General features: G+C 41.5%; 1 protein-coding gene across 7 annotated transcripts in view; it reads right to left on the reverse strand.

The window, feature by feature from the left end:
• TMTC4 (transmembrane O-mannosyltransferase targeting cadherins 4) overlaps positions 1-23,773 on the reverse strand; it is a 64,526-nt gene that overhangs the window by 28,014 nt on the left and 12,739 nt on the right. For 6 of the 7 annotated variants that reach the window (XM_025441371.3, XM_025441369.3, XM_025441368.3 and 3 more), the window contains exons 5-6: positions 19,174-19,261; positions 683-783 (exon numbers count right to left, since the gene is read on the reverse strand). In XM_025441371.3, coding sequence (XP_025297156.1) covers positions 683-783; positions 19,174-19,261 — 189 coding nt within the window. The remainder of the gene's footprint in view (positions 1-682; positions 784-19,173; positions 19,262-23,773) is intronic. The other variant, XM_035704511.2, reaches the window with a different exon arrangement.

Consider the following 23,773-nt stretch of genomic DNA (forward strand, 5'->3'; position numbering starts at 1 on the left):
GCTAATCATGGTCTTTTTTTTTTTTTTTTTTTAAGATTTACTTATTGGAGAGAGAGAGAGAGAGAGTAAGAGAGTGTGTGCACGAGTGGGAAGAACAGAGGGCAAGGGAGAGAGACTCCTCAAGCAGACTCCATGCTGACTGTGGAGCCTCACAGGGGTCGATCTTTTTTTTTTTTTTAAAGATTTATTTATTTATTTATAATAGACACACACACACAAAGAGAGAGAGAGAGAGAGAGAGAGGCAGAGACATAGGCAGAGGGAGAAGCAGGCTCCATGTCGGGAGCCCGATGTGGGACTCGATCCTAGGATTCCAAGATCACGCCCTGGGCCAAAGGCAGGCGCCAAACCGCTGAGCCACCCAGGGATCCCCTGCAGGGGTTGATCTTATGACCCCAAGATCACATCCTTAGCTGAAACCATAAGTACAACACAACTGACTGAGCCACTCAGGTATCCCAGGAGCCGATCATTGTCTTGAAGTCCTTCCCACTTCCCATTTCCCACTGTTTGCTAATGATCATCAACTGAGACAGCCCATTTCCATGAAATATCAGATGTACTAAATGCACAAATAACTGGCAGAAAGGTCAATGGAGTGGAGAAGTAGAGGCAGGGCTAGCCCAAGACGTCTCTACCACAGGGGAAGAAGGGCAGGCCCTGACTGCATCTCGGCTCTTACCAATACGGTGATCCCTTGCTCTTTGCATAGCATGGCCACTGCTCCCAGAAGGATACTCAGCAACACCCAGAGCGTAGAATGTGTTCCCTCCTTGTTACCTGCTGATTAAGAGAAGTGAGAAACATAAAAGTCATGCAATACAGCTCAGACTTGTTAGCATCAAGAACTAAAATTCTAAGCATGTACCTTAAAATAGCCACAACCTCCCTTGCATAAAAAAGAGTTTGGTCTTCTGGTAGCATTTCTCTGTAGGCAAGTATATTACATTCTGCATTTCTAGTTAGACAGCACCCTCAAAATGCTATACACACCCACTCTTCAGGCAGACCCTAGCAGGTGCCCACGGCCTCTGGGAGGCATTCCAGCAAAGCCCTGGCCACAGAGATAGCTCATCGAAGGTTCCCTTGGGCCAAGTTCCTTCTGCCGGACCTGACAGTCACCTAACAGGCCACTCTGGCAAGTTGTATTGAGCACTCCCCTGAGAGTATAGGCACTGCATCTGGTCATAGGCTGACCCTAGCAGTGACTGCTGTTGTCAGCACAGCAGTGAGGGCAATGGCTGAGGGGCCCTGAGAAACCCGACAACTGCACATGAGTCCAGGGAATCACACAGGCCAGGCTGGGCTGCTGACCTCCATGGGGACTCAAGCCAAAACATTACTCGGAGTGTGAACTCTGGAGTAAGGAGACTGAGGTGGGAATGAGCTCAAGGAATCACGGAAAGTCCTGGAACTGACTTCTGGAAAGGGAGGGTCTGGCTCCATGCTGTTTGGTGGGGGATATTTGCAATTTGGGGGCCAGAGCTGAACTGCTTAAAAGGAGGAAAGGCCACATGTGGTGTTCATCTCCATTCTTCCTTTGTAAAGACTTCACCTCCTCACCCATGTGGATGGTAAACAAACATTCCAGAAAGACAGGTATGAAGTAGGGCAAAGTGAACCTGCTTAGAGAGCAAAACCATTAGCTTGCCTGGGCTGTCTATGCATCCTGGTTCCGTTCTGATTAAAACCACAACTCTTGGTCCAAATTCTAGCTCTGCTGTTTACTATGTGACCCTGAGCAAATTGACACACACAGTCTCAATGACCTCATCTATAAAATGGGAGCAACATTACCTACCTACTGATATATTTGAGAGGGGAGAAGTTACATAGAATACCTAGCCATTTGTGTTAAAAATTACATAAACATTCTTGTAAATGCAAAACGTATCGGGAAAACATGCACAAAACCAACCACAGTAGTTTCTGAACAGTTCTAAGAAGAAAATTTTTGACAGTGGAAGGAAGAAAGTCATGTATTGGGAAGCCTGGGTGGCTCAGCGGTTGAGCATTGCCTTTGGCTCAGGGAGTGTCCTTGGGTTTGGGGATCGAGTCCCACATCAGGTCCTGTTTCTCCCTCTCTGTCTCTGCTTCTCTCTCTGTCCCTCATGAATAAATAAATAAAATCTTAAAAAAAAAAAAAAAGAAAGTCACGTATCTTTCACATTTTCTTTAACCACGTGCATGTTTGGCAGCATCTTTAACTTCTACCCATTAGATGCCAGCAGCACCCAGCAGACCTCAGGCCTCAGTTTTGACAACCAAAAACATCACAGGTTTTGCTAAATATCCCTGGGAGGAGGGGGACAGAAATCACCTGCAATTGGGATCACTGCTGTGAACCAGTGGTACTGACAACGGGTGGTCTGTGCACCTGCCCTTGGATGATGTTAGTAATGCAGAGTCTCAGGCCCCAGCCAAACCTGTGCAATCAGAAATGCGAGGGTGGAGCCTAGCATCTGGCCTTTTAACCAGGCTTCCAGGTGCTTCTGCTGCTTGCTATAGGTTGGAGAGCATCACCCTAGATAGGAAGCTTGCTCCCAGCTGCATCCCTGGTACCATGCCTAGCTCGTAGGAGCAACTCAAACTTTTGTTGTAGGAATCCACAACACCTGACTGACGCTGGAAAGGCAACACATGGTTGGTGAATGAAATTACTGTCTTAGTCTACCAAAAAGGGGCAAGACGTCAACAAATCCTAGAACCACAATGCAGGAATAATGGCAGTGCTTCTTAGAGGCTGTGCAGGAAGTGCTGGAATCTAAGACGCTTCCAGCAGGGGGCCACGTGGTCTTGACTTCAATAACTTCAGGGATGGGTATTCTCTTTCTGCAAGGACCCATTTTGGTCCTTAAACTCTGAGCTGTTGGAATGTTCTTTCTCAGGGTGAGCCCAGACCTGCTTCCCAAGATGTCAGGGTTTGGCTATGCTCTGCTCTAACACCTTCCAACTCTTCAGGAAGCACAGTGCTTGAAAGCTAATTTCTCATTACTGAAAACCATTCTATATTGGTATACAGAGCCCCATCAATCCAACCCAGGGTCATTACACTTGCAGAAATTAATGATATTCCATGGATGTGAAACTGAAAGATCACAATTATGAGCAAACCCCATTAAACCAATGATTGTATCTGAGTGTTTACATATTTATTGGAACTTACTATTTTGGGGGGAGGGGATTTGCTGGTGATCATCAGCAAACAACATCAGAGCAGACACTATCATAGACCCAAAGCTTTTACATAAAATCTTGGCTGAAATAACTCTAAAGCTAACACACTGGTTAGCTCCTTTTAAATTATGATTTTATGAAAGACCTCACAAGTTGTGGAAACACAGCCCAGGGGTGCTCAGAGTTCACAATGCACCATGCTTCTGACATATGATGGAGATGGGAGAGGCAGATGACATCCTTAAGGCTTGTTCTCTCCATGCTGGTGGATGTATGGGTCCATTGCACTTTTTTCCCACCATACATTTTCCTGCATCTGTCAAAGCACTCTCAGGGTTTTCTCATATTAGCAGTTGACAGCTGCCTTTAATTATTAAAGAACTCATGTATTACCAGGGGGTCTCCTCCACAGATAAAGGGAGTAAATGACCCGTGGCTCATGTGCCCCCAGGGAGGCCGCTCAGGACAAGGCCTGCTCCAGGCCAGCGTGAGAGATGTGTTGTGGGCCCTGGCCTCGGCCAGTTGCTTCCACATCCACTAAGCATTAGGTTTGGTGGTTCACTAGGAACCAAATGGACCTCTCTTCCACTGCCTGGATTGGGTTTTTCTAAGCTTCCTCATTCAAACAATCTGTGTTTGGAACTCTTCATGAAATGTAACAGGACTTCCCAATTTAATGCTACTGTTTTTAACATTTACACAAGGTCCCTTGTGGGCGACTGGCTGGCTCAGTTGGTAGAGCATCCAACTCTTGATCTTGGCGTTGTAAGTTCAAGCCTCACATTGGGTGTAGAACTTACTTTAAAAAAAATTAAGAAGGAAGGTCCCTTGGCCATTATATATTCCTTCCTAGAAAAACTAAACGAGCTTGTATTTTACTTGACTGTGTAACCTGGATGAATTTCCCCCCCACCATGGACCAGTGGCTTTGGATAAGAAAAAATTCCCAGTTCCTCCATTAAAACACCCAAAGGACAGCTTTTGATGCACTCCATTAACACAATGTTAAATTAGTAGAGAGATGTGAAAGTAATGAGCTCATGTTCCACTTGTCTGGAATTTAAAACGGTTTTTTCCTTAGATGGCTAAATCAAAGATTTCACTGAATACAGAAAAATAACTTCTATAGAAAACACAGTGTTCAGATTTACTGATAACCTTCTCCCTAATCTCACCCCATAATTTCACACTTCTCAAACCCCAGATTTTTGCAAGGACCTGGACACCCCACACCTCTCAAATCCTCTATCACAATTCTTTTGGAAGGGTCCCACTCTCTAATTATCTCTCATACTTTTGATATTGTGCAGACATGTCTGGTAGAAGACATATAAAAGACAATTTTTTTTTGCTGAAGAAATGTCTTCAGTTACAGTGATTATTAAATATTATGCCACTGCTTAACAATGGCAATTTCTGATCAAAGGCAAAATTTCAGTCATTGGTTACAAACCCAGAGATGGCTTCACATTCAGAAAATCAAATTCGAGACTGCCACTGTCTAGAAGAGTCAGCACTACAGCTGTTGAGCATCTGAAATCTATCCAGTCCCTAGTGGGATGTATTGTAAGCATAAAATACACACCTGATTTGGAAGACTCAGTACGGAAAAAATGTAAAATATTTCATCATTTTTATACTGATTATTACATATTGAAATTATAATATTTTTGATATATTGGGCTAAAAATGTAGTTAAAATTCATCTAACCAGGGTCTCTTTATAATGTGGCTGTTAGAAATTTAAAAATTACATGCATGGCTCATACTATATTTCTACTGCACAGTACTATCTATATTATGTCCTCAGAGACCCAGTTCACAGAGGAAATGATCTGCACATGGCTTTGTATTACAAGTCTGTCTTCGAAAACTCAGAAACTATGAAGTGAGTTTGCCTGTTTAGCTCTCTTTCTCCTGCAATTCTCCTAACCAGATTGGCCACTTGACATTATTGGGAGTCATAAGATGAAGCATGCACAAACACTTCAGTTTTTCCAGAATTCAAACAAGAAAGCTTAATTTCACTAATGTTTTTAAATGATTTCATATAAATCAAAGGGGTCCTCTTTATAAAGGTGTGGTACACACGCGCATGATAAGTGAAGACCACTGTGCATTGACAGTATTTCTATTATGGGGGTATTCAAGAAAGGCTTTATAAAAATTAAATATCAATTGGGAAACTGGTTCCGAGCCCAGCCTAGTGGACTTCTGGTAATATGACCTGCAGCAGCATAGTTTTACCCGGATAAATTTTTCTTGAGTTGATTTGTCAAGTGACCAATGCTAATAGCTGCTAAGATACAACATACCTAGATGAGTTTGGACTTTGCAATTTTGGGAGTATGCTCTGATTTAGTAACTAATGCAAGCTATTTTAATAGGACAGCTGATACTGATAATGATAGGCCACCTCCAATATAGTTGGCACTCAACAAATATTTGGGGAATCAATACTTTCATTTATTTCTATGTCTACCAGAAGTCTTACTATATTCCCATATTTCTTATGCAATTACGATATGTAATAATACCAAAAAGCTAATAATTTGCTCAATGTGAACACATATAGCCAGAAGTCACATCTTATCATATGACATTAATTTAATGTCTTTAAACCTGGATGGCTCAGTGGTTGAGCATCTGCCTTTGGCTCAGGTTGTGATCCCCAGGGTCCTGGGATTGAGTCCTGCATCAGGCTCCCCGTAGGGAGACTGCTTCTCCCTCTGCTCTGCCTCTCTCTGTCTCTCATGAATAAATATAATCTTTAAAAAAATGTTTTAAAAAATTACATAAGCCTAATGGTCACACTGTATGTCAACTAATTGGAATTAAAAATTTTAAAAATTCCATAAGGAATAATAAAAAAGCACAGTAAAATCAATTATATTAATTTTAAATTTAGAGTTGTTAAAAACAGAAAAAATAAATCCTGAGAGCCAGATGTTATTTCCAGTGTAACTGCATTTATGAATATTTTTATTCAAAAAAATCTTCTCCAAACAGGCAATTCTAAGTAGTATGTAGCTACATGCAAGCATCTCGGGCTGTTGCATGTACCCAGAGTTCTCTGTCTCATCTCCATCCAGTCTGCAAAACTGTAATCACCAATGACCCAGGAGAAGAAGAGAATCACCCTTACACCATGTGACATCTCTCATCACATAAGAAGACCACCTGCTCTAGGATAATTATGCAGCATTAGTGAACTTCAATAGTTTATGATACAGAACTTAATAAACTGGCCTAGAAAACGTTTTCCTTGTTTCCGTATATGTCTGCAGTATCTAAGAGAATACAACCACTTAGATAAGTGGAGGTAAAGGTTAATGGAGTGGAGGGAGCCCAGGAAAAAAAAAAAAACTCACTCCTAAGATGCACTAACAGAAAGACACTTGTCAGTGCTAACACTCACAAGTGCCAACAGATGTGATCAATTTAATGAACCATGTGCCTTGGATTTGGCACTACTTTCTGGTGGGAAGATCTTCTTTCAGAAAAAGCATTGTACGAGCTACCCTCTTCACCACTCAATGCCTGGCATCTTTGCTGCCTTGAAACTGGCACGTCCTGTTGTGTGTGGGAACCACGCCACCCCGACAGGTGGCCCCTACTCCCTCTGCCAGAGCGACACAATGAGCGTCAGATTCCCGTTCCAAATGTTGGAGCCAACCAGGCAGTGCTTCCACGCGCAGAATGAAAGAAGTCAGACATTGTCATTCTAAAACACCAGCCCGTTTGGGCGAAATCAAGCAATGCAGGAACCAAAGAAACATGAAGGCAGAGAAAAGAAAATCCACATGAATCCCACCATCAGAATTCAGTCGGCAATGACCCCAAACCTAAAAACAAGAGTCCCATGCTATGTGAGTTACACAATTGCCCTATTTTTTTTAGAGCCACATGATTCTAAGTCAAAGAAAAACAGATGTCTTAAGTCAGAATGCAAATATGAGGACATGATACCCCAAGAGTAAGAATTATCCTATTTTAGCTGCCTGAACTCCTGCAAGGAGAGCAATAGAGCAAACAAAGTTTAAGAGCTTGCAATGACTCATATTTGGGAGCTTGTCTTTTGTAATCACTTGAAATTTAAAATGGTTGTTCTAGGGATGCCTGGGTGGCTTAGTGGTTGAACGTTTGCCTTTGGCTTGGCGTGATCCTCAGTCTGGGGATCTAGTCCTGCAATCGGGCTCCTTGTGAAGAGCCTGCTTCTCCCTCTGCCTGTGTCTCTGCCTCTCTCTCTGGGTCTCTCATGAATAAATAAATAAAAATTTTTTAAAAAATGGTTGTTCTAGGAAGTAGCCGATTCATTCTCCTCTTAAAAGGTTCTCTCCTAAAACAAAACAAAATAAAACAAAACAAAACAGAAAGTTCTCTCCTGCTCACCATAAATGAACTAATTAAATTCCTCATTAGTCTTAACTCCTATGAAACAAGTATAATAAGTTATTTGTTTATTTTTATTTTTTTTTAAGTTATTTGTTTAGAAGAGAAATTGTTTTGGCTACTCTACCATGTTTACTGTGCAGAGAAATTATCTGCTTCCAACCCAAAACACCAGGCTTTCAAAGAGATGTAAATGTTGACAAGATATCTCATCACAAGAGGAATTCTTTTTGTTTTGGGCATTTGGAAACAATGACCAGCACACCGTCAACTTTATCTGACTTTGTGTTTTTCTTTTTTCGAAGAAAAAGTATGGTTTCCCTTATAAGGATATTTAGTTTTTTTAAATAAGGATTTTTGTTTATTTATTTGAGAGAGAGAGAAAGAGAGAGAGAGCAGGAGTGGGAGAGCAAAGGGAGAGGGAAAAGCAAACTCCCAGCTGAGCATGGAGCCTGACTTGGGACTTGATCCCAGGACCCCAGGACCTGAGCTGAAGGCAGATGCTTAACTGATTGAGCCACCTAGGCATCCTAGGACATTTATTTTTTAAAAGAGGATTCTGTTGCAAAATATCTTGCATGGAGATATTCTATTTAAGTACCCCATACCTCATTACCACTACCCAAAAAAAAAAAAAAAAAAGTAGACAAATGTTACATGAGTAGATTTTTTTCCATTTTCTGAAAATGCAGGGATTCTAGAGGTTAGCACAGAATTGCTTTTTAATAAACTCAGGCAGTTAAAAGTTGTCCTGAGGTTTAAAATACAGACATTGCATCTATAAAGAAAGCTAATGAGGTTATCAAAAAGAAAGGTATCCTTTGAAAGAGCTCTTTAACTAGTTAAACCACTAATTTCAGAGTTCCCAATGTTTCATTCCGTTATAAAAATTGTTAAAAACCTTTCTTGAAGTACAAGTTTCTGTGTAACTGATGCTAGACCTTTGAATTTATGCTCAGATCCAAAAAGAACAAAGCCCAGGTCACTTTAAACCTTATGTTTAAACAATAAATAGCATTCTTATTTTTATCCAATAAATACTGGCCTGAACGTCTACCACAAAGGAGCTTTGATTCTCAGTGGAGCGCTTATAAACATGTGGATAACAGGAGCAACTGGCACAAGGAATCATCATGGCCAAGACAACGTGTTTACCACACGTGTTTACTACTTGGCTTTTTGTACAATCCATACTGACCAGATGGGAGAAAACAAAAAGTGAGTGACTATTTCTTAACATATCTGAAAGGCCAGATGAAAAAATATACACCTGAATGTCCACAAATAACAGCCGCTCTGCTCTGTTGGACTGAAGGAAATTTAATAGAGATGAAAGAAATTAGCAGCATGAGCAAAACTACCATATGATCCAGCAATTCCAATTCTGGGTATTTATCCAATGGATGAACTCACTATCTCAAAAAGATATTGTATTTCCATGTTCACTGCATTTTTTCCAAGAGCCAAGACATGGACACACCTAAATGTCCATTGGTGAATGAATGGAATAAAGAAAAATTGTTATACACACACACACGCTCTCTCTATATATATAAAATACCCTGTGTGTACTATATATATACCATAATACTATGTAATTTCATGGTATATTACTCTATACTACATATGTATGTATATGTATACATATACTATATACTGTGGTATATTACTATATAATACCGTAACATATTATAGTGCAGCATATTACACTACAGTATGTAATACTATAGTATAGTATTATCCAAAAGATATACAGAATAAATATACTATAAAACATGTAGTATATATATAAAATATATACTGTGCAAATATATATTCATACACAGTATAAACAAAATAGAATATTACTCAAACATAAAAAAGAAAAAAATCCTTCCATTTGCAACAACACGTTTGGCCCCTGAAGGCATTATGCTATGTAAAATAACTCAGAGAAAAATACTGCATGATCTCACTTATATGTAGAATTAAAAAACAAACTCATAGACTAGATTGGTGGTTGCTGGAAGAGGGTGGAGGTGGGCAAAGTGGACAAGGGTGGCCAAAAGGTAAAAATTTTTAGTTACAAATCCTGAGGATGTAACGTATGGCATGGTGACTATAGTTTTATAGTTAACAACACTGTTACATACTTGAAAGTTGCTGAGAGAGTAGATCTTAAAAGTTCCCATCACAAGAAAAAAAACCCCTATAACTATATATGGTGATGGATGCGAGGTGGGGATCATTTCACAATATGTAAAAATATTGACTCAATATTTTGTACATCTAAAATCAACAAAATTAAAAAAAAATAAAATCAACAAAATTTATATGTCAGTTATATCTCAAAGAAAAAAAAAACAATGCACATTCCAAGGCAAACAAAGAAATTAACAGCACAAAGGCCATAGTTATCAATTCTGCATTAATGCACCATGATAAGAAGAGAATACTTATTGAGTGCCCATTGCAAGGGCGTACAGGAAAAAATTAACAAGGAGGTATGAAAAACCAGAATATTCTACTCCTTGGGCATTCTCAATACTGACAGCTTTATTTTAATCAAAACACACTTGACTGTAAACCCTTTGAGGCACAGATGTATCTGTCTAGTTTTTGTATCTCCAAAACAGGGCATAGGACATAGTACCACGGACACCATTAATGTTTGGTTAATTATTGCTGAAAGAATAAATGACCAAAATTGAGAAGCCTCTACTCTATTTTAGAACAGAAAAATTGTCTTATTATGGATGCCCTTACCAGAATTACTTTTTTTTTTTAAAGATTTTATTTATTTATTCATGAAAGACAGAGAGAGAGAAAGGCAGAGATATAGGCAGAGGGAGAAGTAGGCTCCAGGCAGGGAGCCCGATGTGGGACTCAATTCTGAGACAGCGGATCACACCCTGAGCCAGGGGCAGGTGCTCAACTGCTGAGCCACCCAGGTGTCCCCAGAATTACTTTAAAAATTTATTTATTTATTTATTTATTTATTTATTCATTCATTCATTCATTCATTCATTCATTCATTCATGAGACACACATAGAGAGAGGCAGAGACAGAAGGAAGCTCCTTGTAGGGAGCCCAATTTGGGATTCAATTCCTGGACCCAGGATCACGCCCTGAGCCAAAGGCAGGCACTCAACCACTGAGACACCCAGGTGTCCCCAGAATTACTTTTGCATATGGGGTTCTTAATGCTACTTCTCTGTGAAGGTATTATTAGTTTCTTTTTTTTTTTTTAAGATTTTATTTATTTATTCATGAGAGACAGAGAGAGAGAGAGAGAGAGGCAGAGACACAGGCAGAGGGAGAAGCAGGCTCCATGCAGGGATCCTGATGTGGGACTCGATCCCAGGTCTCCAGGATCATGCCCTGGGCTGAAGGCAGGCGCTAAACCGCTGAGCCACCCGGGCTGCCCCGTATTATTAGTTTCTGAAAGTCTTGCTCCTCTTTAAAAAGACTCTTAGGGCAGCCTGGGTGGCTCAGAGGTTTATCGCCGCCTTTGGCCCAGGGCGTGTTTCTAGAGACCTGGGATCGAGTCCCACATCACGCTCCCTGCATGGAGCCTGGTTCTCCCTCTGCCTGTGTCTCTGCCTCTCTGTCTCTGTCTCTCAAGAATAAATAAATAAAATCTTAAAAAAAAAAAAAAAGACTCTTAGCCACCATAGGGAGGAAGTCAAACATTAAACATGATGTGTAGAGATTATTCCAGAGAGTTATAAACAAAGAAGTAGTTTCTATTCTTAGTATGGTTAAAGAGGAGTATAGAAAAATCTGAAACACAGAAAAGTGGCTGAAAACATAGTGCTTTCGTCCACAGAGACTAGGAAAGACTCTAGCAGAGGTCATGGGCACCGGTTTGGGGTGGGGGGTGGGGAAGTAATGAAACAAAGGGGTATTTGGGAGAGGGGAGGGAAGGGGTGGCTGGCACAGTGAGGGCAGCTGTCTGACGTAAGCAGAGCAAGTGGGGGACAAGGTGGGGCATCCAGTCACCATGTCCTGCCCTGCTCTGCTTGCTCCCAAGGTACAGCAGGTGGGGGCTCATAGCACACAGCCTTGAGCAGAGGGATAAGAGATCTGCCATCTGTTTCAGACACGGGGCTTCCCCCAAGCAGCCAGCAGCCAGCAGCCGAGTCGAAGCCATTCTCTTTCGTATCCAGGTTGTCTGTGCCTCCAGACCTGCAGAATTCAATCGTGCCCTCCATACTCTGTGACGTGAAACAATGAGTGGGAAGTGAAAAGAGCAGTGAAAACCAACTCAAAATGATGGAGAGTACAGATTGAGGGATGGGTGTCTTCAACCACCTACTTTAAACTCACAAGGAACAAACAATCATGAGCTGTAACTCAAAGCATACCTGGACAGGTGGATACAAGAAAGGACAAAAAGGACACAAAAGACCACAGCCAATAATAACTTTCAGGGTCAAGACCCTGAGGCTGGCTGCGTGGAGAGAAGCAAGCTCATAGCTTTACATTTTCTAATGACTAAATAAGCTGCCAGGGACTGTAAAAGACCATTCCAGTCTGGAAGCAGGGCCACAGGCTTCCTTTTTATCTACTCTTTTCTCTTCTTGAAGGAGGGTTCAAGTGAACAGGAGAACAGACCCTGGGAAGGCGTGGGAGGCAGGTGCTGTAGATAAGAGGTCAACACTTCTTCAAAGACTTCCTAATTGATGCATTTGTCTTCCATTCTAAGTAACTTCAACCTCATGAAAATCTATTCATATTCTTAAAAGGCTCCCTGCAGAAGCCACATTTACCACTGCTGCGTGCAAACATTCAACATTTCCAGGTTAACTTTCTTGAAAACATTAACAAATGTAACATTAAAGGCCCAACCAGCTCTTTCCAATTTTAAAGCAAATACATAAATGTCAAAAGAATGCCACTGGACCAAAGAAGAAAGGTCATATTGCTACTACAATCAACATAGTTCCATTAGGACTGGAACAGACTTTGTAAATTTCTCAAGCATCAACTTAGTAGTTGAAAAGCCATTACACGTTGGAGCACTTTTACCTTTGGTATTAGTTTCTGAAGGCTTTATTAAAAAATTTATCTTCTCAGAAATAATTTTGTAATTTACAAATGAATTTAAAACAGATGCATATATCAGAATATGTACATTGTGAAATAAAAAGATCAGTAGGAGGGGTGCCTGGGTGGCTCAGTTGGTTAGGCCTCTGCCGTTGGCTCAGGTCATGATCTCAGGGTCTTGGGATGGAGCCCTGTATCTGGCTCTCTGCTTAGTGGGGAGTCTGCTTCTCCCTCTCCCTCTGACCCTCCTCCCTGCTCATGCTCTCACTCGCTTGCTCTCTCTCAAACGAATAACCTTCAAAAAAAAAAAAAAAAGGTAACGCTAAAGAAACCAAAAGAAGAATGTAAGATGTCTTTAGTTTTGTACCTTTCTCTGAGAATATTCCACATTAAAAGAGGCTAATAAATGTATTAGATTTTATTTAACCACAAGAGACACACACACAGAGAGAGGCAGAGACATAGACAGAGAGAGAAGCAGGCTCCATGCAGGGAGCCCGATGTGGGACTCGATCCCGGGACTCCGGGATCACGCCCTGAGCCAAAGGCAGATGGCCAGCCACTGAGCCACCCAGGCATCCCCCACATGTTCAATCTATCAACATTTAGAATTTTCTCCAAAAACCCCTTCTGATGTCTTTGACAAAGACAAGCATTCAGAATAAGGAATAGATTCTTTATGTTAAAATTAATAAAATGATTCTTCATGAAACTTTAGCTGTCTTTGAGAAAGGCCAACAGATTTAAGTTTTCATTTTCTTTAGGAAAAATATGACTGGTAAATGATTATCCTCTGTAACTGGAAATTCAGATTTGCCAACGGAGACACATGAATTACCACCATCTATAATACGTAAGAGTAATAAGTGAATGGACCCCCTCCTGCTCTCCCACTCTCGTGCTGAGCCAGTCTTATGGAAAAGTCACACGATGGTGCTGAATGCCCTATGACGCTAGGCATCTATGAGGTGTACACCCCCCTGCTCCCCCACCAGGCCCCTGGGGCCATGTGTATCTTAGGAACCGTATGCTCATGATGGGTAGGGAGATCTCAACCCCAGGAAGAGCAGGACATGCTTCATTGTTAAGTTAACTTTCAGTCTCAGGAAGAAAAGTTACCACCAATATTCTCTGTACTTGAAGCTGTTCTATTCAGCTTTCCCCAACCTCTCTGCTGTATCAGAAACATGGTGAGTCACCAAAAAACTGGTGGTCTTATATCGGTATAAAATAATGGTAACAAGGGGGGTACAGAGTTGTTGTATGTAATCAAGCTCTGAGTGAGCATTGTACAGCCTAGGGTCACTGGGGTCACCTGTCTGCTGCATCTTAGCAGAGCTGTAGGTTTGAAAGAACAGATGCTCCAAGACACAATCTGCCCCATGTTCAGCCTGTAAAGGATGGGATGGAGGAGGGGCAGTGCTAGAAGAGTTTATAACCCTGCCTAAATCTTTTTGTAGGAAAAAATAAGGTTAAAAGGAAATCTATTGTTCTTTCTTTAAAACAGTCCATTGGGTACACCAATGTGCAGAGCAGCATTATTCATAGTAGCCAAATGGTAGAAACAACCCAAATGTCTACTGACAGATATACAGATAAACAAGATGTGGTATATACATTCAATGGAATTATTCAACTTTGAAAGAAATTCTGACACACAGAATAGAATTACCTTGAGGATGTTATGCTCAGTGAAATAAGCCAGACAGAAAAGGACAAATATTGTACAATTCTACTTATACAAGGCCCCAGAACAGTTAAATTCATGGCCAGGAAGCAGAATGGTGGTCGCCAGGGGTTAGGGAAGGGGGAATGGGGAGTTACTGCTTAATTGGTGTAGAGTTTCAGTTTTGCAAGAAGAACAAGTTCTAGACATGGACAGTGGTGATGGTTACAGAACAATGGGAGTGTATTTAATAAGCTCAACTGTGTTTAATAAGTGTGTTTAATAAGCTTTAACCATTTAAAAATGGTCTCTTTTATGTTATGTATATTTTACCACAAGAAAAATAAGAGGGAAAAGTCTACTGGGATTTAAATAATAGAACTAATTCTTTTTGTGTCTGCTAGGGAACTCTCACTAGTACACAGGACATTAAAAAAATCACGAGAAAATCTGGTCTTTGTGCCATTTTCAACTTAGGACAGCATTTCTTGGAAGGCAGACTGTATTAGAAACTCTTTTCAGAATCCTGAGAGCAAATAATAAGGTTAAGTAGCCTCACCTACATTTACTGTGCAGATGGACACCACCTGGGAGTCATAGGGAGATGACTATTCAACCTTCTAAGTGGTTGTCTTCCAAACCCACAGAGACCTCAGGAGAGGCAGAGCGCCAGGACTCAGGGATGGTCCCACGCGGCCAAAGGGCTGGAGACGAGGTGGTGGGGGAGAGGGGAAGAAGCAAAGTCTTTAAACTGTTTTAATTTTGAAAAGGTGCCTTTTTTAAAAGTTGGGAAATGAGTTCACAGTTATGAGTTACAGAAATGAATTCTGGCTTACTACTTATATATCAACTGCATTCTTGTGTCTCAAATATTTTACAAATGTGTCTAGTTGCCTTTCTCGTATTTTGTTTTTCACGCTTAATTGCTAAATTATATTATTACATTTTGGTTTTAAAATTTCTCTCCTGATTCCATAATGAAAAGTCATTAACTATGCACTCGTTTCATGTAATGTAGGGAGGAAAAAAAAACTCCTAAAGAATATATCATCCAGTTGTCTGAGATAAACACAATGTTTTAAAGATGAAAAGAGCATGTCATCAAAATCCGTTGATTCTTAATCTGGTGACTCACCTGGCATTAAAAAAAAAAACTATTGGGATCCCTGGGTGGCGCAGCGGTTTGGCGCCTGCCTTTGGCCCAGGGCATGATCCTGGAGACCCGGGATCGAATCCCACGTCGGGCTCCCTGCATGGAGCCTGCTTCTCCCTCTGCCTGTGTCTCTGCCCCTCTCTCTGTGACTATCATAAATAAATAAAAATTAAAAAAAAAAAAACTATTTTAAAAAACAAAAAAACATACAAAAGTATAGATACGGCTACAGTGATTTTTACATCCTCTAACTTAGCTTAAATAATTATCAACTTCTGGCTAATCTGACTACATTCTTCCTGCCTCCTCTCAGATTATTTTGAAGCCAATCTCAGACATTATTCCATTTCATCCGTCAGAATTTCAGCATGTGTCTCTAAAAGTAAAGGATTGTTTTTAAAACATACCTGTGATGCCATTATCATGCCTCATATCTTAATAATCTGTTAGCAGAATTGAATGTGTCTCCTGGCTAATTAACTAATTTAAAGAGACAGAGAGAGTGCAAGTGGGGGGTGGGGAGGGGCAGAGGGAGAGGAGAGAGAATCTGAAGCAGACTCCCTGCTGAGCATGGAGCCTGGCATGGGGCTCAAATTCACAACTCCAAGATCTGAGCCAAAATCAAGAGTCAGACACTCAACCGACTGAGCCACCCAGGTGACCCTGCTCTGTTTTTTTTTTTTTTTTAAGATTTTTTATTTATTCATGAGAGACACAGAGGCACAGACACATGCAAAGGTAGAAGCAGACTCCCTGCAGGGTGCCCAATGATGTGGGACTTGATCCCAGACACCAGGATCACACCCTGAGCCAAAGGCAGGCACTCAACCACTGAGCCACCCAGGTGTCCCACCCCCTTCCCCCAGTTATTTTTAATGATGGTTTTGATAAGCTTTGCCTTATTGATCCAATAAATATAAGGAAGCAGAAGAGCACAAGGCAGTTGGTGTTGGCTTTGAAGTGAGTTAGACTACAATAAGTTAGACTCCAGTGTGAACCCAGTTTTGCCATAAATAGTGTGTGACCCTGAAAAAGTTACTTAAACTTTAAGTCCTACATCTGGAGAAATGGGAAAGTAATTCTACCTATTTTAAAGATTGTTACAGTAGTTAAAAGAAGAAAAAATATATATACAAATATATATATATACACACACACAAATACACATGTGCCAGTAGACAGTCAAAAAATGGCAGCTATTATATTAACAGCAAAGTCATCTACGTTCCAAAGTAAAAACCTTCTGCTGGAAACCCCTATTAATCATTACTAAAACAATTTTGGAACCACTCAGATGGTGACAGCTACACTGGGAATCATCTGTCTTGGAGCCTGGCAAACTTTGCAAAGAACTAGACAGTTAAGTGTCTTAGGCTTTCAGGCCAGATGGCCTGTACCAACACCGTGAAACTCTGCCATCGAAGGGCAAAAGTGGCCACAGACAAAATGAAAATAAATGGGTGTGCCTGTTTTAATAAAACTTTATATATGGACACTGAAATCTGGATTTCATGTAACTTCTTATATGTCATGAAATGTTATTATTGTTCCTTATTTCCTAACCATTTAAACATGTCAAAATCAGAGCGCTGAGGATGAGTCAAGCCCAGGCGGTGGCATAAAGGCTGGAGGGAGCTCTGGAACGTGTGGAATCCTAATGCCGGGCAGCCAGGGCCAAATCCCCAGAGATGCCCATCCTGCCCATCCACTGCCTGTCAATCTTGCCTATCCTCCAGGACTCTCTCCAACTCCCCTGGCAGCTCCCCAGGGGAATCTAGCTTTCTCCCCAGATGCACTCCCTCATCTTGTACCACAACCAGGGTATCCAGGATGCCAAACTCTCAGTCTTCACCCACCACCTGCTCCTGGCACGCCTCCCGTGAATCCCTGGGCACAGGGCATGGTAGCACGAGGAATGGTGATGGACAAGAAGATGTGGAAGAAAATGAAGAAAGTTCATAAAAAGATGCATAAACACCATGAGCATGACAAGCATTCCTCCTCCTGCTCTTCCAGCAGAGACTCTGACTCTGGACCCTTCCCTCAGGCCTCTCCAACAGTTCTGTTCTCCCATCAGCTTCAGAAGCCATCTTGTTCTGGGGAAAACTTGTCCTTGTGTCCCTCCTCCCTCACCTGCCAATCTGAGCCTTACCTTGCTGTTCAGCCCTAACTGGTTAGGAAAAATGAGAGAAGAATTACCATGGGCTAGTGAAGACCATCTTCTCACTACTGAGATAGAACTTTAAGCTGATTAGCAGGAGGTTAGCAGGAGAACTATTTTTTCTTTTTAAAGATTTTATTTATTTATTCATGAGAGAGGCAGAGGCATAGGTAGAGGGAGAAGCAGGCTCCCTTTCGGGAGCCTGATGCAGGACTTGATCCCAGAACCCTGGGATCACCACCTGAGCTGAAGGCAGACACTCAACACTGAGCCACCCAGGTACCCCAGGCGAACTATTTTTTGAGGACGGTGAGACCTTTGAGCTAAATGCTAAAGATGAGTTTAAGATCTGTAAAACATGATTTTTTTTTAAGTTTTCTTTTGTAATAGTTGTGAGGTGTTGTGGAAATTTAATTATGGAAAAAAAACGGAATCATTTTGTAATGGTAACAAAAATATGTAAAAATCATTATTAAAATTTGCCACAGTGGTCATTAAATTAGATAGTAGTGGCTCAACATGTATTTGGAAAAAAATCATTCTTAGTTTATGGGCCACATGAGAAAGTTTATGGGGTAGTGGGCTGGCTTTGGCCTTGGGTCCCTTTGTTTACTAACCCTGAAATTTCCATTTCACCAGCCCCAGCACACAAAATTCTCAATGAGCAGTCTGCTCTTCATTATTAGTAAGAGATTAATTCACAGGAGAAACCAAAGTACAAGAATCAGTACATGACCACAATATGAAAGCCCTGGCAGCTCTGGACCACACCTGAGCTTTGAGAAACTCTATGGAAAAAGCCTCAACATGCCAAGATACACATGCTCCTGCTTAAATTGCTCTACTCCAACATTCCAGAGGAAATCATCCCACTCACCTTCCCTCTTTTCCCCTCCCCCCAAATATAAATCATTGATTATGATATACAAGGAGAGTTCTACAGTCCATACACTTCTCACTTCTTCAGATACAGAAACTGAATGTATATGCATCGCTGGAGCTAACAGGTATGACAGGTACATAAGCTGAATTCATCCCATCCAATGTCTACAATAAAGCAATTGGGAAGGTAGGACTTGACTTGGGGATCATTGAGCCATACAGGGACTCTGTTGCATCTCAGTTAATGCACCTGCTGTGCTGCTGCAAACCATTCCTCCATGCCTCCTCCCCGACACACACACTCTGAGCCATTTCAACTCCAGAAACAATGCTTTTCTTTGTAAGTATTAATATTCTTCCAATGACAAAACCAAGAATTTCATAATCCAGGTCCACATCCATAGCTATTCATTTTAGATTTTTTCTATTTTTCTCACTGAGAAGTTTTAATAAAGAATAAACAAAAGTGTTTTTCCCCTACAATTTTGCTGCAAATAAAATGATAAACACCCATCACAACTGCTTTAGTAAAGAGCACCCAATAGAAGGCTCCCCTGTGAATGCTAATGTATGAACTTTGTATTATTAAAAAAGCAACAGAGTAAACATGTATCTAAAGAGAGATCTTTTGGTCCACATTCTCGCAAAGTGATAAAATTAAATAAATGGATAATTTCCCAGCTTAAAATTAAGAAGGCAAACATCATCCTTACTTTCTCTAAATGCTTTACAGTAGCCAAGGAAAGATAACAGAAAGAACAGGGCACCCAGGAGGTCTGCACGGCCGACAACACCAGCAACCTTAAAAGAAGGAGAAGAAAAAAAGATTTATGTAAAAAAACATTTAAAAAATCCTAAACTTAGGAAACATAAAAAAATTCTTAGAAAGGCAAGGCAAAAACCTTACAAGATTTTGCCATCTGTTAAAATAACTGTGCAACAGCCCTGTGGTCTTATCTTACAATTGGTTTTTCTTTTCCCTCTTTGGTCTAAGATTTGAGTTAGTTGCTTCCATGAGAGCCAGGCTGCAAGGATCGTACTGATGGCTGTTTTGGGAGGACACAGTCCTGCATGAGCTGTGAGAGCCCCATCCCTGCACACTGCACCCTGGAGCCCAGACACCCATCCCACTGATGTCCACAATGTGGATTGTCAATGGAAAAAACCATCAGCTCAAAGGGCATAACATTTAGTAAAGAAAATTTGATTGGAAACATGGAGGAAAGGTGGGAAATAAATGTGAAAAGTCATCAGGTAAATAGAAAAAGGTATGGGAACAATCATTCAAAGTTGCCCCTGCCACTCCTCCTCCCTTCAAGATCAAAATCAATTCAGTGGGTTGACCTGGAAATCAGAATGCTAAAAGTGATTAAGAAGGAAGATGAAAACAGAATAAAATGTCTACCATTTCTTTCTCCACAAATGCCCTTTCCTCCCTTGCTTTCTCACATCACATCCAGTAATTGTTCTCCAAAATCTCCTGGCAGAGAAAGACACAGAATTCCACCCAGGAGTGTGGGTCTGGTTTATGCGGCATGCTTTGCTAACCCGCACTCGGATATGACACATACCAAAGCCTTACTGGGATTCTCTAGGTATCTCTCCAATGGCACACATATCATGGTACCCTTCCCTCAGGCCTCTCCAACAGTTCCATGATATGTGGGACAGAATAAAGACTAAGTAAGCTATAAATGGAGGTAAAGAGAATACACAATGAACATGAAAATTACTCTACTTATGTATGATTCCCAACTGTGTGGACAAGCAATGACTTTTGCTTTTTGACAACAGTTTCCTGCTACCATGGCTAGATATAAAACGTCGGAGGTGATTATCCATTCTGATCATTAACTCCTGATGGCAGCGCACGTGGCAGTGCAAGGTTGTCACACGATCATTAAGACTGGAAGAGCTGATGAATCCAACTTGTGAATGCCACCCACAGGGAAAAAAAACCTCCTAAGAAGGAAGAGAGAGAATCCCAAGCAGACTCCGAGCTGAGTGCAGAGCCCTATGCGGGGCTCAATCTCATGGCCCTGAGATCACGACCTGAGCTGAAACCAGGAATCAGATGCTCAGCCAAGCCACGTAGGCGCTCCCATGATAAGCTTATTTTTAAAACAAACATTCTTTGGCTCACTGGTGAAAATACTCCCAAGTCTTTAAGCAACGTACGTGATATTATCTGACATAAAGAAAAACAAATTTTAAAAAGTACAGCAGGCGTTTTGAAGTACAAAGAGTTTTTAGTCCTTACAAAGAACTTTTGACATCGTGATTAAAGACAGATTTCACAGAAAAAAGTTTTTAAGGGCTATCTAAGGAAGCACTGTGTCCAATTGTTTGGGGACATGAGCAAGAGTGTGGAGAGGTTTTATTTTTCTTTCCTAATATCTGCATTATATATATTTTCAGGCAAAGGTCTTTATAATAGCCTTTGCAGGCTATTTTTTTTAAAGATTTTATTTATTTATTCGTGAGAGACATAGAGAGATAGAGAGGCAGAGACACAGGCAGAGGGAGAAGCAGGCTCCACGCAGGGAGCCCGATGCGGGACCGGATCCCAGATCCCAGGATCACGCCCCTAGCCGAAGGCAGGCACTCAACCGCTGAGCCACTCAGGCGTCCCCTATTTTTTTTTTTTCATACAAAGGAAAGGGAGCAGGCTCTGCTATCCTCAGATATGCCACTTTGGCATACTGAGTATTCTGAATTAAAGGTACTTGAGAAACAGTCAGGACAAGAAGGATGATCTAACCATCTTTTGTCCCCCTGAAAGCAGGAAATAAATCTCTCCTATTAAAAGCACCCTCCCTCTGTCAGGAGGGTAGAAGGCACCCTCATCCCCAGAAGGCTAAATAAACAAGCCTGTTACTTCACTAATTCACGACCCCAAGCCCAAACCCCATTGTCCTGCCAATGCTTCTTCACAAGTTTGGAAAACTTTCCTGCTTTGGTCACTTCTTTGAATCTCCTATTTTTACAGGGCTCCAGTATATTTTATGGGGTTCCAGGAATCAAATTTGTTTTTCTCTCGTTAATCTGTCTTAGGCCAATGTAATCATTAGGCCAGACGTGAAACCTAGGAGGGAAGAGAGGGAAATGTTTCCACTCCTACAGAGATAACCCAAAACACTCATATCAGGGTTTGCAATTCCCTCAAATCCACAGAGCGGGTCATGTTGTTTCCCCACTGGGAACAATGTGCATGGGTTTGTAAGAAGGAACTAGCGGAAGGGAAGGGGGGAATGCTTCCCCCTAATGCCTGAGTATTGAACTTTGGGTTTGGGGTTTGTATAGACAGAATTCCTACAGAACCCGAAGTTTCCCTCTTTGATACCAAATCCAGGCAATACTTGATATCCTTACCAATACTCTGAGGAAAAGGAAACCCTGTGGTGGCACTGGTGTTTGCTGGGGCCTCCATCCTGACAGCCACAGATGAGGGTTCGACAACCATCTCCCTTAGCTCAACTCCCTCCCATAATGACTGGCCTTATAGGCCTACAAACACCCCAGAGTGATTTGGAGTGGTATCCTTGAAAACGAGAGACATTCTTGTCAGTTGAAGAGCAAATAACACTCATTAAAATTATTCATTACCGGGGATCCCTGGGTGGCTCAGCGGTTTAGCGCCTGCCTTTGGCCCAGGGCACGATCCTGGAGTCCCAGGATCAAGTCCCACATCGGGCTCCCGGCATGGAGCCTGCTTCTCCCTCCTCCTGTGTCTCTGCCTCTCTCTCTCTCTCTATGTCTATCATAAATAAATAGATAGATAGATAGATAGATAGATAGATAGATAGATAATCTTTAAAAAAAATTATTCATTACCAATCAGGGCCTGGGAGGTGGGAAAATTGTAGGGTGATGAACTCACCCTGAGGTTTGCCTGGGACTGTCCCAGTTTTAAAATAGAAAGTCCCACGTCCCAGAACCCCCTTAATAATGGGCAAAGTGGATAGCTAGTCACCCTGTAAGACTGGGAAATTCAGATTCTTATTTGCAGCAGACAAAAACATCCTCAATGCTAATATCAAGAAAGTATAAAGACACAAACACATAAATGCTAATACAAAGAAATTTATATTACTAAAACCTGGAGGGACCCACATTGCCAGTGCTTTCTCTTCACAAATGTAATCAGAAGCACAATAACTCCCCAACCCCCAGACCTCATCCTAGCTCGCTGGTCAGTTTGGGGGCACTGTGCCAAGGGCTGTCACACAGGTCTTCATCTGGAGTCCATAGCCCAGGGCTGCTTCCCCAGCACTGTACTGGGGGCTTCAAAGGGCTCTCCTTCCTCCTAACTCCTTGGGTCCTGCTTCTGGCTTATTTTTAAAGCTGGGTTAAATGCAGAGTGGGGTATAACGAGGGGGTGTAGATAGGAGGAAACTGAATACTCCCTATTTGCCAGAACAATGAAAGATGAACATACAAATTATTTAAGAATGCTAATTTTGGGGTACTTGGGTGGCTCGGTCAGTTAAGCGTCTGACTTTGGCTCAGGTCAGGATCCTGGATCCTGTGTTGGCTCCCCACTCAGCGGGGAGTCTGCTCTCTCTTGCCCTCTCCCCACTGCTGGTGCTCTCTCTCTCTCTCTCTCTCTTTCTTTCAAATAAATAAAATCTCAGAAAAAGAATGCTGATTTTCAATGACCCATAATTTTTTCTTGCAATTTGAGTTTGAATGACTTTGACGGAATAGAGGTTGAGGGAGATGAAGAGATTTTTCTCAAATATTTCTTTTCTCCTATAGCTAGACCTTCCTTGACTTCTTTTTAAATAATTCAAATGGGGAATCCCTGGGTGGCGCAGCGGTTTGGCGCCTGCCTTTGGCCCAGGGCACGATCCTGGAGACCCGGGATCGAATCCCACATCGGGCTCCCGGTGCATGGAGCCTGCTTCTCCCTCTGCCTGTGTCTCTGCGCCTCTCTCTCTCTCTCTGTGCCTATCATAAATAAATAAAAAATAAAAAAAAATAAATACTTCAAATGTAGAATTTTAGGATTAATATGATCCCAGATGGCATCTACTGGGGCATGGGTGTGTGTGTGTGTGTGTGTGTGTGTGTGTGTATCTAGCTATACTTGCTAGCACTTGAAACTTTTCTATAAACTAACTTCTCAACATTTAAATTCAGAATTTTAGGAAAATTTCTTTGGCTAATAATTCAAATATTCCATTTTGCTTTAAGATCACACTAAATTAAACTGTAAATCAATACTTTTGCCAGAAATTCCCCTATTTCTGATTAACGCATACACTATTTCTGGGTCCCAACGAACATTTAAGCCATAATGAGAACTCACAT

This window comes from Canis lupus, chromosome 22, assembly GCF_003254725.2.
Source record: "Canis lupus dingo isolate Sandy chromosome 22, ASM325472v2, whole genome shotgun sequence".
NCBI lineage: Eukaryota > Metazoa > Chordata > Mammalia > Carnivora > Canidae > Canis > Canis lupus.